At 45.8% G+C, this 15,078-nt stretch overlaps 1 protein-coding gene across 1 annotated transcript in view; it reads right to left on the reverse strand.

The window, feature by feature from the left end:
- Positions 1-237: 237 nt before the first annotated feature.
- RPS6KB1 (ribosomal protein S6 kinase B1) overlaps positions 238-15,078 on the reverse strand; it is a 43,446-nt gene continuing 28,605 nt past the window's right edge. Inside the window, exons 11-15 of the mRNA XM_058164131.1 lie at positions 13,700-13,762; positions 12,211-12,288; positions 10,517-10,624; positions 7,404-7,516; positions 238-6,776 (exon numbers count right to left, since the gene is read on the reverse strand). Coding sequence (XP_058020114.1) covers positions 6,539-6,776; positions 7,404-7,516; positions 10,517-10,624; positions 12,211-12,288; positions 13,700-13,762 — 600 coding nt within the window. The 3' untranslated portion in view covers positions 238-6,538. The remainder of the gene's footprint in view (positions 6,777-7,403; positions 7,517-10,516; positions 10,625-12,210; positions 12,289-13,699; positions 13,763-15,078) is intronic.

The raw sequence follows: 15,078 nt of genomic DNA on the forward strand, positions 1-15,078 counted from the left end.
AAATTAAACCAATGTCGGCTTTGACCACAAAACCAACAGTCAGATGCCGCATGCGTCAATAACCGGTCTATTTCTTGAGCATTTGGTGCTCTTTATCTTTCCTTATTTAGTTGCACATGGCAAAAATTTGCCTTCAGAGCCCTAACGTTTCACCTGTTGGTGCCCAGCCGCTCAGATTGGCTTGGAAACCCAAGTTTCTCCCTTCGAGGGCAAGAAATAAAAGAAATCACCATTCGATCATTTGTCCAAAGTTGCATTTAATTGCTATTTACACCCATCTGTTTTGAAATCAAGTATATTTTATTACAGTAAATAGTACAGAATGAGGTAAGAACCCTCATACCATTCCTTGTAAGGCAGCTGTAGTCGGATTCGTAATGGATGGTTAACACAGCCAGCTAAAGTGTTGCAGAAAGAACATATGGTTTTTAAAAAGGGTACAAGGTGAAAAGTTGTCATTGTGCATCACTTTGTTGAGCTCTTCCCATCCCCTCCTCCCTTCCTTTAAATGTACCAGGGTGCAGACATTTTAATTACTGAAGATACACCGGGTAAGATAAGCTAAAATGAACCCTGCATCGTTTCATCCTTCCGAAAAGCTTAAAAAGTCCATCCTTTCATTGCTTAGACAGTGAAAGCCGCACTCGCATTTTTGTCATCAACACATCCAGTACACAGCTTCTATTTCAATGGGGGGGGGGGTGTTTAACAAGCCTTGGCTCTTCCTTCCAGATGGCTGGTGTGGCTAGACAAACTTGCACCTTACAGCCAGAAAGGACAGAGAAAACACAAATCTGAACTACAGTTTTACACGCAGCTGCTGCCCTTCCGACCTGCATACACAGCAGTCCTAGGTTGCCAGCAGAAGAGAATATTTGTAGCTCAGGGCTGGACCGCGGAGTCCCTAGGTGCTCTCCGAGCTTGGCGGTTTTCTTGCAGACGTTTCATGACCCAGCTAGGTAATCTCATCAGCGAAAGAAGGGGAGTTGGGTTTTTGCACTGATGCGGTCACCTAGTTTGGTCATGAAACGTCTGCAAGAAAATCGCCAAGCTCGGAGAGCACCAAGGGACCCCAACAGTCCCTAGATCCGTGATGGTGAACCTATGACACGTGTGCCAGATGTGGCATGCAAAGCCCTCTCTGTGGTCATGTGTGCCATCACCAGCTGCTTTTCTGGTTTCCGGCGCCCACAAGCGTGCCGGCCTGCTGGTCTGCGCATGTACCGGAGCGCCAGAAACCCGGAAACCCATCTGGCTGGTGCGTGCCGGCCACCTGGTCTTTGGGGTTCCAGTGCACACAAAGACCATCTGGCCAGTGTGTATGTGAGCGCCGGAAACCCAAGACCAGGTGGCCGGCACGTACCAGCCAGATGGTCTTCAGGTGTCTGAGCTCTGGCGTGCCTGCCCACATTCCAGTTTGGGCGCTCGGTGCCGAAAAGGTTCGCCACCACTGTCCTAGATTATCCAAAACAAAACGTAAGCACACCTTGGGCCAACATGGTAGGGAAAGCAGTAGACACCCACAGACCCCTCACTAGTCTACTTCTGGCTGCTTGGGAGGCCAGTCCTGTGACATCCTGTCCCTTGGATCGTAAGAACAGGCTTCTGCAGTCTTCCTGGGTAAACCAGATCAGGGCAGGTGGCCTCAGGCTGGGGAAGGAGTTCACCTCTATCCTCCCTGAGGATAGAGCATCTACAGCAGGGGTCATCTACAGCAGGGGTCCCCAACCTTGGCAACTTTAAGCCTGGTAGACTTCAACTCCCAGAATTCCCCAGCCAGCTTTGCTGGCTGGGGTATTCTGGGAGTTGAAAGTCCTCCAGGCTTAAAGTTGCCAAGGTTGTGGGACCCCTAATCTACAGAGCTTCCAGGGCAGTGATGGTGGTCGCCCCCCAACCATTCCTCTAACACAGTGGTCTCCAACCTTACCAGCTTGGCGGACTGGCAGGAGAAGAAATGGTCCTATGAAAGTAGCAGGCTCGCGCAACTGCACCTCCATGTCTGCTAGCGGCTGGCACTCACATGCGTGCGTGACGTTCCGTTTGTGCAAGTGCCTGCCGCTTGCATACACGGAACTGTCTGCCACTTGTGCAGCCCATCCTGAACAGGCCGTGACCAAGTTACCGGGCCCAGGCGCAGGGGATTGGGGACCCCCTACTCTTAACACATGGATACTTTCTCCCAGGATCACAGGAACAAGATTAACACTACAGACTTGAACATGTTCGTCTTAACTTGGTTAGAACACAAAGGGAAACTGGGACCCACAATGCCTGCAGGAAGCTTAACAGCTGATGGCAGCAAAACCAACTTGGCACGCCAGAAGCATCCATGCCCACAGATGGACAACCAAGCGATCCAATTCCTCGCTTCTTCTGCTCTGCCCCCTAACATGTCAGGCAAGCCAACCCTTCGAATGATTTCTTATTATTTCCTCAAAGCAAACGCTAGTATACAATCAGCATTGATTCTTAGCCGAATGAAAACATGGTTCAAGTCATCAATATTTAATACTTTATATATATATATATATATATGTGTTGTTAGCTTCAGCAGGTATTAACCCCAGTTATTTCTTCTTTATATAAGGATACAAAAATCTATAAAAAAATCAAACGATAGCAAAAAACCCCAAGATTATAATTAAAAAAGCACAGATTGTATAAAATAAATCTTAATTACTATACCCCAATGGAAACCTCTTTTTGTTTTCTTAAGACATTGTTAAAGAAAGCACTTAATTTCTCCAATAGACATTTCCATAGATGGTTGCGGGTTTTTTCATGAAGTTGACACAATAGCTATTATCTACAAGAAGGGCAGGAATCCAGGTCTTTATACAAATAAATACAAGACCACCCAAATTGCATAGTGTGTGCACTTAACTGTCCCAAATCGCAATTCCAAAAGTTTTTCACAGTTTAAAAAGACCAAAAGGGGCACGTGAAATATCTATCTTTCCCAACTTTGGCAACTTTTAAAGATTGGTGGACTTCAATTCCCGGAATTCTGGGAATTGAAGTCCACTGATCTTAAAAGTTGCACAAAGTTGGCTAGTCAATGACACAATTCCATCAAACACACTGCTAGGTTTTTCTCTGCTAATCCCTCAGCTAAGAGAGAGGTCTACTTAAGCTAGAGCACACAACATAAGCAAGATGATTGTAGCCAGCCACAGAGAAGGAACCCGCCAAACACCGAAAGGTGAGCATCTTGCACGGCTCCAAATCCAGTTTTCACGGGGGGGGGGGGTGCGCGCGTGCACGCCTCCATAGGAAGGGCTACCTTTTTCATGGTTCAGACAAGGAAAAAAGTTCTACCTGTCCCACTGGATGCCTTTGGAAGGCTCGGCTATTTCCAGGTATATATGGACTTTCCACCCCGAGAATTCTTCTCGGCTGGCTGTGGAATTCTGGGAGTTGAAGTTCACACACCTGGAAATGAGCAAGATTGGGAAAAGCTGTTTTCTAGAGCCACAGGGCTGGCTAACAGCTGGGTTTTCCAAATGACACAGGAGAAAATAAGCAAGCCCCTTTTTCCTGGGCCTGTCAAGAGCCTCGCTCAGACAATGGCGGTCTTCGTGTGACTTGAGGACCACAAACCGGAGTCTCCCTCCCCTCCCCTCCCCTTTCAGACTCTTCCTCAATTGTGCTACTATTCCTCTGAAAAAGGAAACAATGCCGTGATTAGTTAGTGGATATGACACCGTACACTAAATCCCGAAGCAGGTGCCCGTGGTACAGCAACAGCTCACACCCAGATCCTACCCTCATCCAGAAGTGTCTCGCTATTCACATGACATTGATTGATGCTTGGGGGCATGGGGAAAGGGTCTCATTTTGGAGTGGCTCATGCAAAATTTAGATTTGCTGGTCCACAGGAATTAAATCTCATGTTCTAGAAAAGGAGTCCCCAAGCTTGGTCACTTTAAAAGACATGTGGACTTCAATTCCCAGAATTCCCCAGCCAGCAGACTTTAAGATGGGGTGGTGGTTGGGAGGGGTGTCTCCAGACTTGGCCACTTTTAAGGCTTGTGGACTTCAAGTCCCAGAATTCACCAGCCAGTCAGGATGGCTGGGGAATTCTGAGAGGTGAAGTCCCTATGTCTTAAAGTGGCCAAGTCTGGAGAGATCCTTGTTCTAGAATAGGGATCTCCAATCTTGGCAACTTTAAGACTTCTGGACTTCAACTCCCAGAATTCCTCAGCCAGCAAAGTTGGGAGTTGAAGTCCACAAGTCTTAAAGTTGCCAAGGTTGGAGACCCTGTTCTAGAACCTGAATTCTACCTAAAGGAGAATCACCGCCCCCTTTTCAGTGGGTCTTTCGTTTTCCAGGATTGTGTCTTTTTAATTTTGCACCTGGAGGGGGAAGCCAAGGTAGACAGCTCTACACTCAACAGAGGTGAGCCCCCACCCCTGCCTTCTCGAACGGCTTGGATCCGAGGTGCGAAAGTCCAGTTGGCGAGAAAAATCCACAGAAGAGGTTCTGGCTAGATTGAAATAAAAATATAATTATGGCTCAGATCCTATGGCTCAAGGAGAGAAGCACAACAGAGCATCACAAAAACCCTCTAAGTAGCCACGATTGCAGACTGATCAGGTGTAACAAAGGGGGGGGGGAACCAAGCAAAAGGATGCCCACCCTGTCCCAACAATTCACACTCACCCACACTCGACCCTCGAGTAAAGCTCTGTGGACCACAATTCACCCTTTCACCAGCTGTAGCCATGGAAATGCTTTCTTTAAGGCAGGAAGTATTTAAGTTAAGGTAAAGTTACCTTTATTTAATTCTTTGTACCTGTGACGATATAGTCATTTGTGTACAGGTTTTCTTTCTTTTTTCTTTCTTTTCTTTCTTCTTCTTCAACAACACTCACAGAAACATAAATAGCGAATTCTTCTGAACGTTTCCTAAAAATTAAATTGCAAAAAGTTCTCTGGAAGACATTCGTCGAAGGCCATCGTAATACTTGTGTGTTTTTCTTTTTCCTTTTCCCCTTTTATCCCCTCAATACAATCAAAGGATGGGCTTGCCCCAATAGAGAAGTTATACAGTCGTCCATCACCGATGAGCCACAGAACAATTACGGGGTAAAAGCCATCTTTTCTGAGCATTACCAATCGGCTGCAACACCAATAGAAATGTGCAGGTTTTTATTTTTTATTTTAAAAAAAAAGAATGATAGCCATCTGCTAAAGTTTGTGCCCCTTTTGCGATAGGTTTAAGCCCTCCTTGGCACGTGCCAGGGTCTTGAGCAAACTATATAACCAGCATAAAAAAAGAGACGAAGTTCCCGATAGCCAGATTTTTGTTCAGGATGATGAGACTATAAGATAAGACACCTGGAATTCAATACACCCACAGAACTCCAGGCCAGCAGGGCAAAACTTGAGCTTGGAAAGGGGGGAGGGGGAGCAGGGAAAAACGTCACAAAGACCTCGGATTAAAACACGGGACGTCCGCACACTAGCCATGGTTTTAGCGCAGCCAACAGCCTGAGGGGATCCTTTTTAAAACGAAACAAGACCAAAAAAAAAAAAGGGGGGGTGGGGGAAGGGGGGAAAAAGCATTTAATCCAGATGAAGAGGGTAAAATTCTTACCCTATCAATCTTGGCAACGTAATTAACAGTGATTTATTATTATTATCTTTTTTTTTTTTTTACAAAAGCATTATTTCAAATATAATAAGAAATGTTAAGTCTTGCTAGCTTGTTCTCTCTCTCTTTGCTGTGGGAAATCAATCATTCCGTAATGTTCCAACTGCGGGAGACTTTTCATAATGAGCCCCTTCTGAAAGGGAGAGGAGTGGGGGCGGGGAAACTAGTTGAAAAATATAGAGATTTATATATATGTATATATATATCTATATATAATTTTCTTTTTTAAAAAAAGATTCGTTTAGATTGTTTTTGCACGTGGAATCCTAATGGTTGGAGTTAAGCCTCGGACCTCTGATCGTTCCTTAAAACTGCAGGAAGCCACCTGAAGGAACTTTGGGTGGGATTAATTCCTCAGGCAGGAAAGGGCCAGGCTGGCGTTCTGCACATTTGCCCCGGGGGCATGGACTTTCTTTGGGGGCACAACCATGCAGGATGAGCCAGAATCTCCACCCTGTTAGCTTCAAGCGATTTGACTTGGGGGGAAAAAAATCTTGATAGAGCGGGAAAGATACCACGCTGCGTATCGGTTAGCTGCTGTGCCTAAGTTGTGTAATACCATTTTTTTTTTTTGGCTCACGTCCTGTCTTTATGCACCATTGATTCAAAGGAGGGAGTGAGGAGGTGGGGAGAAAGAGAAAGGAGGAGGGAGGGAAGGATGGAAGGAAGGGGAATCCATTTTTTTCATTCTTCTTTTTCCGTTATTCTGTGCAATGACTAACTTGATACCATCACTGAGAAAGGGGGGTGGGGGAGCCACGCGAGGTCTCGTCTTTTGGCAGGAGGGTGGGCGGTGAGGCACGGTTGCCCTTGCAAAGAGCTGTCCTTCTCTTCTGCCGTCGCTCAAGCCGGGTTTCGGGGAAAGGACTGCGATCGGTGATGTCATAGGTTCATGCGCAAGTGCTCTGGTCGTTTGGAAATGATGGGGAAGGCCTGTTTTTTGTACGGCCCCGTGTTGGGCTGCCGGATCGGAAGCGGAGCTGAGGCTTCTCCGCAGACTGTTACATCCATCTGTTCGATCCCACCCGTCTCCATCGGGTAGTCCACGGGCGGCTGAGGATTGGCCACGCCGGAAGAACCGCCTCGTCCCCAAAAGTCGCCCGGAGAGAATTTGACAGGGCTTTGGAAGAGAAGAAGCAGCCGTTAATTTTTTTTTATCAAAAAATAGGTTTTTTTTAATCTATATCCATCTATCTAGCCATCATCTCTCCTCTCTCCTATCTATCTAATCTATCCATCTATCCACCCATCCATCTATCATCTCCCTCTCCCTCCCTCTCATCATCTTGTGCAACTCCCAGAATTCCTCAGCCAGCCATGTTGGATGGGGAATTCTGGCAGCTGAGGTCCACAAGTCGCCAAGGTCAGAGACTCCTGTGCTAAGCCAAGTATTTCAGAGACAAAAGGTCAAACCATTTTGTACATCAGCCCAATAAAGGCAACTTAAGCCAAAATATGCCAACTAGGTGTAACTTAACCGTGAGGCCGACGATTTAGAAGTTCTGCATTTACATGCACCTATTTTCCAATCTGGAGATCACGGCAGGACCATCAACTACAAAGGCGGCCTTTCTACCTACTGAATTATTGATATGTTATGGCACTGACAGGATTGTATGGAATCCTGTTTAAAAATCTTTGGGATGGAAAACCCGACATTCCCACGCAACCGACATTTTCAAGCTTTCATGAAGAGCAGACACACGCTACCACACGCTAACATCCAGCAATGGGAAGAGACAAATACCTGATGGGGGTCCGAGGACTGCCAATGAATCTGCGCGGTGACCGGATTTTTGGTTCAAAGGAAAACTTCTCTTTTACACTTTCAAGTACGGAGGGAGCCACATACGTGAAACCCTGCAAGGGGGGGGGAGGGGAAATGAGGGTGGCCGGCGACCATCCCCACCAAAAGAAAAAGAAAAAAAGAACTCGAATGAGGGCACCGCATTGTGATGAAATCAAAACAAGCCATGAAGAACCAACCCCCATCAACGTTGCAAAGAGAACCAACATACAGGAGCAACCAAGATGGATCTAACTCAGGCTGATCTGTTGGGTCAGCTCTGGAGAGAAAACTCCTTCCCTGTCAGTTGCCTTTGGACTCTCCTTATACCCAAGCAACACTACAGAAAAATGTATTTAAAAGAGATATATATATATATAGTGCCCACCATTTATTAATTTGCAAACTAGAACCTCTTTTGGCCCACCAGCAGAGCTGCTGGCAGACTTGGACAATGAGGAGGTTGGGGAGGAACATGGGCCAGTCCTGGACTCTCTGGGGAAGGCTCTGATGAGGGCTCTGCGTCGGAGGCAGAGATAGGGCCAGGGCCGTCTTGACAAGTTGTCAGCTGCCTTCGAAGTCGGACATCAGTGGGGCAGAAGAACAGCTGGAGCCTGTTCCCAGTGTGCGCATGCGCAGAGTTGCCAGGAAAAGGGAGCAGCTAAGGAACAAGGGTCGACTCAGGAGTAAAGCCCCAGGGGGACGGTGAATGGGCCCTCCCATAGGGAATAAAGAGGAGCAAAAGGGGAAGGGAGTTTTTGCAGGGGACAATTAGTTCAATTCATTAGAGTGAAGGTTTGTCCCTGACTTCTTGCCAAGTATTGTCTGCTACAGGGTGGCGTTTGGAAGATATTGGCCTGGCAGCTCTCCAAGCCCGATAAAGATCTGTAGTTGTGAAATCTCTTGAAAGACTGTTGGCCAGGACTTTGCGGAAGAGGAATTTAGTTGTTTAAACTAAACAAACAAAACTAAATAAAAGGGTTTTTTTTTCAGGACGAGGAGTCGGCTTCGTGCTTTTGGGAAGCCTAGCTCAGAACAGAAGCCGAGTCACTGTCTCTTTTCCAATACTTGCCATTTAGTCTATCCAGCTGCAAAGAGTGTGCCTTCCCACTGAACTGTGACTGAGTCCCATCCTCTGTGAAACAAGACCATGTGTCCTTACTGGTCCTACAGATAGTCCTCAACTTACGACAATTCGTTTAGCAACCGCTTGAAATTACAGCGGTGCTGGGGGAAAAAAATGGGACTTGCTATGCCTGAAGTTAAACCCCTTGCAGGGCCTCGTGGTCAGGCAATTAAAGCTCAGGTGATTGACAGCTGTACTGCAACTCTCCCACCCACCTGTCTCTTCCGTAATTTATGTTGACGAGTGCCACTGTGCAGGGCAGCCAAAAGGGCATGGATTGGAAGAGGGGGAGATAGACAGGTGAGGAGAATTGCATCCCCAGGTTTATAACCACTGCTGGGCCAGGAGAGGGACCTGAGGCTTTCAGGGTGGTTCTGCATAGCACAGCAGTGTCCTTCCAACTCAGGTGAAGCCTGTCCCAGTCCAGAGCTGCCCATTAGCGCTTCTTTTCAAGGGGGAACTGGACTTTCTTTGTTTTTGAGGGATCCTTGGTGCTCTCTGTGCTTGTTTTCTTGGAGACATTTCATTACCCAAACTAGCTAACATCATCAGTGCTGATGAAGAGTGCAGTTTACAAACTAACAGCAAACGGCACTCCTTACTAGCACTGAGGATGTTATATAGTTTGGGTAATAAAATGTCCGCAAGAAAACAAGCAAGCTCAGAGAGCACCAAGGAGCCCTCATGTCAACCCTGAGCTACAAATATTTTCCTTTATTGGTTTCTTGTTTTTCTTTGAAGACATCTCGCTTCTCCTCCAAGAAGCTTCTTCAGCTCTGACTGGATGGTGGGGAATGGAAGGATTTCTGTTTCTTGCAGGCAGCTGGTCATTTGCGTTCTTTTAGGGAGTCACTGAGGCCAGTTGGAAGTTTATCTGCATCCTCAGGGTCACCTGAGCAGTACAAATGGCTGCGGAGGCTTCTTGGAACTGTTGAAAGGACTGTGTTGTGGACTGGAGATAGATGATGTCGTATTCCCCCCTCTCCCCAATTGACAGAGGACTGTTCAATTTTGACATAGATGGCCCCTTTGGCCCCTTTTAAACCAGCGGTCCTCTCTGTCCAAAATGTGGGCTTTGCTGTCTCCAAAAGAATGGCCTTTGTCTTTTAAATGCAGACGGACGGCTGAATCTTGTCCTGATGGGTCTGTTCTCCTATACCATAGACAAACCTCCAAGCGGCCTCAACTAAATTCTAAAAGAACGCAAATGACCAGTTGTCTGCAAGGAACATAAATCTTGCCATTCCCAATCATCCAGTCAGAGCTGAAGAAGCTTCTTGGATGAGAAGGGAAACGTTTTCAAAGAAAAACAGGGAAGTCCAGTTGCCTCTTGAAAAGACAGCACCTTTGGGACAACCATGACCTGGATGGCTGAGAATCTCCAGAGACGCCCTACAAGATTGGGGGGGGGGGGGAATTAAAAACAAAGGAAGTTTTGTTATTTAAATACATTGCCAGCAGCAAGGAGGAGGGAAATAAAGAGTGAGGATCTTGAGGTAGTTGAATAATCTCGCTTTTGAGATTATTCACCTACCTTTTGAGAATTTGAGTCAGGGAACAAACAGACCTGGTTGCTTTGGATGTGTTAGGATTCATCCTGAAATATTGCAAAGATTCTTTTTCCAAAGGCAATTGGACTTTCCTGGGGGTTTTTTCCCTTTGAAAACGTTTTGCTTCTCATCCAGTTTGAAGAAGCTTCTTGGATAAAAAGTGAAATGTTTTCAAGGGAAAAAAACAACAACTCCAAGAAAGTCTAGTTGCCTTTCGGGAAAAGAACCTTTTGGACAGGGGTCTGCAAACTTGGCTCTTTTAAGACTTGTGGACTTCAACTCTGGGAATTGAAGTCCACAAGTCTTAAAAGAGCCAAGTTTGCAGACCCCTGCTTTGGGACAATCATGACCTGGATGATTGAGAATCTCCGTAGATATTCATCCTCAAACTTACTTACCAAGAAAACTTGGTTGGCACTTTCGCTGAGGGTCGAGTCATCCGGGCTATCGACAGGAGTCTGACGTGTAAATTTTGCATCAAATTGGCTCACGTCTTCTTCGGATTGCTTTGCAAAAAACAAAAGTTGAGGAAGGGTATTTTTTTGTTTTTGTTTTTTTATAGTTTAACAGACAAGCACAACAGCCTTAGCGGAAGATAAAACTTCTGGACGGAGGAAGCGTTCCGTAGATGTACCACCTGGGAAGTCCTGCTGGAGTCCTGCCGCCGCCGCCACTGGAGGGTCCCTTTTTTGGACAACTGGGCTGAGAAACGAAGGCAAGGGGAAGGGGGAAGGGAGTCACGGATCAAAGAAAAGGAGGATTGAGAAGAGATGCCTTCAAGGCAAAGGCATCAAGGAGACCTCCCCTCCCGAGCACCACCATTAGCTGGACTCCAGAGCTCTATGAAATCTGAGTTACTGCAATTATAAAGCACGTACAGGTGATCCTTGACTTGTGGCTCGAAATTAGTGACTCGACAGTTCAGTTCTTGCTAAGCAAGGCAGTTGCTAAGTGAGCCATGCCCAATTTTAAGACCTTTCTGGCCACGGTTGTTAAGCAAATCACTATTGAAAAACCATGTGCTCATTAAGGGAATCTTCTCTCATGGACTCTGCTTATTGAAAGCTGGCCGGGAAGTTGTGAATGATCATCACCTGACTCAGGGATGCTGCAATTGTTGTAAATACTTGCAGGCTGCCTAGCGCCCAAATTTTGAACATGAGATCATGGGGGTGATGTGACTGTCGTAAGTGAATGGTTGTTAAGCCGAAGACTACCTGAACAGTTCCATTTTTGATATCATTCACCAGCCTTCCCAATTCTGCTCAATGTGTCTGCAATTTAGGAATTCCTAGCCAATGGGACCGAAGAATTCGTTGCAATCCCAATGCTTCTGGAAGATACCCAAGATGAAGAAGGCGGTACAGGTAGTCCTTGACTTATGACCACAATTGAGCCCAACATTTCTGTTGCTAAGGGAGACGGTTAAGTGAGTTTTGCGTCATTTTATGATGTGTCTTGCCACAGTTGTTAAGGGAATATGGCTTCCACGTGGACTTTGCTTGTCAAAAGGTCACAAAAGGGGAATCACATGACATCAGGATACTGCAAGGGTCATAAATATGAACCAGTTACCAAGTGTCCAAATTTTGGTCACGTGACCCTGGGGATGGCTGCAACGATCATAAGTGTGAAAACCGATCATAAGTCATTTTTTTTTCACGGCCGTTTAACTTCGAACAGTCACTAAACCAATAGTTGTAAGGCGAGGACTACCTATAACAGCCAGATGCATCTCTGAGCTCCAATTTATGGAAACGGATCAACGAATTATCCGTTTTGCAACCCAATGGTTTATGGGAAGCCCAGATTTGGCTAGCAGTGCCAATCTTCCACCTTCCTTTGAAGTGCATGAACCACTTTAAAATTGGGGGACGCATTTCAGCCCGAAATTTAAAACTGAGGAAGAAACAGAGATGAACCGCCTTGTGGAGGAAGTAAGATGCAGCTCTAAGCATTGATTCAGACAACTCTGGGAAAAATGGGGCCAAAAGCCCCATCTGGGTTGGGAATTGCATGCCCCAATTCCAAAATTTGGCTTATCTGGCTGGGTTGCGCCTGAAGATCGCAAGCACGTATCCAAATTACATACCAATAAGGGTTTAAAAGGTGGCTCCACCTTCCGAGCTAGCAGTTCTTCCCAACTGATGTGTCTGAAGAATGGATGACCCTAAAAAAACACCAAAAAAACAGGGGTTATCAGTCAGTGTCCATCAAAGAGAGCAGAACATGCCAAATGAGAGGTCCTTAGTTTTGACCAGAATACAAACTGAAGCACACAAGTCTACCAGCGCTCATTCGAATAGGAACTGGAAGAGAGAGAGCATCAAATAAAAACTGGGCAAAGTGATAGTTCTTCCATAAAATGAACTAAGGCTGTGTTTCTCAACCTCGGCAACCCCTTTCAGATGTGTGAACTTCAACTCCCAGAATTCCACAGCCAGCATGGCTGGCTGGGGAATTCTAGGAGCGGAAATCCACACACCTGAAAAGAGTTGCTGAGATGAAGAAACATTGGTCTAAAATGTTGCTTCAAAAATGTTTGTTTCGAAGTCTAGTTTGATGAAAAGAAGGACAAGGGGAGACATGATAGCAGTGTTCCAATATCTCAGGGGCTGCCACAAAGAAGAGGGAGTCAAGCTATTCTCCAAAGCACCTGAATGCAGGAAAAGAAGCAATGGGTGGAAACTGATCAAGGAGAGAATCAACTTAGAACTAAGGAGAAATTTCCTGACAGTTAGAACAATTAATCAGTGGAACAACTTGCCTCCAGAAGTTGTGAATGCTCCAACACTGGAAGTTTTTAAGAAGAGACTGGATAACCATTTGTTTGAAGTGGTGTAGGGTTTCCTGCCTAAGCAGGGGGTTGGACTAGAAGGCCTCCAAGGTCCCTTCCAACTGTTATTCTATTCTATAAGTGGTAGGACAGCGGTAGTGAACGTATGACACACATGTCAAAGGTGACATGCCATGACGTTTTAGTTGACACGTCTGCGTTCACCAACATATTTGACATTTGGGACCAGGCCAATTGGCACCCTTTCTACCCATTTCCCAGCCATCCTCCTTGTGCAAGGAAAGGCAAGAGAGAAAGAAGAACAGACAGCTCTGCAGTTTCCCAATTTTTTTAAAAAATATATCAGCTTGAGTTGCAGAGGAGTACGGCTTGACATCTCTCCGAAAGAATCACCAAACCCTTGCTTACATCCAAGACTGGGAAGTGGCTCACCAGGCTAATGCAGCCTGTTATTAACACACAGCTGCCTGCAATTACAATTACTGCAGGCTCATGTCCCACCAGGCCCAAGGTTGACTCAGCCTTCCATCCTTTATAAAGTAGATAAAATGAGGACCCAGATTGTTGGGGGCAATAAGTTGACTTTGTATATAAATATACAAATAGGATGAGACTATTGCCTTACACAATGTAAGCCGCCCTGAGTCTTCGGAGAAGGGCGGGATATAAATTCAAATAAAAAAAAAAAGACATTCTAGCTCACCAAATAATCCTTTATGAAAATTATTTTACTGGCTGGAAGAGAAAGGAGGACATTTTCCAGCAAAATCACAAAATTGCATACCTGAACTTCTCCAGCGTCTCCAGGACCAGCTCCTAGACGAGAGGCAGCATTTCTCTTTAGCAGCTGAAGAGAGGAAATAGATGTTTAAAACCAAATGGACTTTCTTATAGAAAAAAGTTACATTATAGTTGTCAGACCTGCCCCAGCTTGGTCCTTTAAGCAAGGAAGACCCTCAACTCCATTTGTTGTGAAAGGTATACTTAACTGAAGGCAAAGTGGATTAGGTAAAGGTAAAGGATCCCCTCGCACATATGTGCTAATTATTCCCGACTCTAGGGGGCGGTGCTCATCTCCGTTTCAAAGCCGAAGAGCCAGCGCTGTCCGAAGACATCTCCGTGGTCGTGTGGCCGGCATGACTCAATGCCAAAGGCACACGGAACACTGTTACCTTCCCACCAAAGGTAGTCCCTATTTTTCTACTTGCATTTTTTACGTGCTTTCAAACTGCTAGGTTGGCAGAAGCTGGGACTAGTAACGGGAGCTCACCCCGTTATGCAGCACTAGGGATTCGAACCGCTGAACTGCCGACCTTTTGATCGACAAGCTCAGCGTCTTAGCCACTGAGCCATCGCATCCCCTCTACTGAATTACAATATAGCAAAGCCAGAACTGATGTTCGCGTGGCAAAATTCCCGGTTAACTTTTCCCTAGTCCCTTCCCACCGTTGGTGGTACATTGTCCAATCATATTCGAATAGAATGTTTTGGGAACGGTCTTTTCAACTGTAGAATGGGCGGTGCGGATCTGTATGTTTTTCCCAGTTGTCTGACCTTGAAGTCGTTTTTCTAGTCTAGAAGGTATGTATGACTAGTCAGTAGCCTTCCTTCCTCCCAACCAGCTCCCTCCTGGCAAAGTGCACAGCAGACTGGCTGCTAGTGAACGCAAGGCCCATGCGTGAGATGGCAGTTCTGACAATAGCCTTATTGTTAATGATAAAACTGGTAAACATGTCTCCAACTTTTAAACACACTGGGTGATATGGGAATTACAGCTAGAGATCGCCCTCGAGTTACAACCAGAATTGAAACCAGATTTTCTGTTGTTAAGTTAGATGGTTAAGTGAGTCACCCCCAATTTTATGCCTTTTGAAATCACAGTTGTTAAATGAATCACACCCATTGTTAAGTGAATCATGCGGTTGTTAAGCAAATCTGGCTTCCCCCATTGACTTTGCTTGCCGGAAGCTGCTTGGGGAATGTCACAAATGGTGATCACAAAAAGCCTGTTGTGACCCAGACCCAAATAGGTAGCAACAAACTCAGACCGTGATAAAATAAACTTTATTCCAACAACTGAGAATTACTTCATTCCCAGCGTCATTCAACTCAAAGGAAACAAAGGCCTCCCAAACACAAATGCTTCAGTTATCACAAACCTGA

Source organism: Ahaetulla prasina, chromosome 1 (assembly GCF_028640845.1).
Source record: "Ahaetulla prasina isolate Xishuangbanna chromosome 1, ASM2864084v1, whole genome shotgun sequence".
NCBI lineage: Eukaryota > Metazoa > Chordata > Lepidosauria > Squamata > Colubridae > Ahaetulla > Ahaetulla prasina.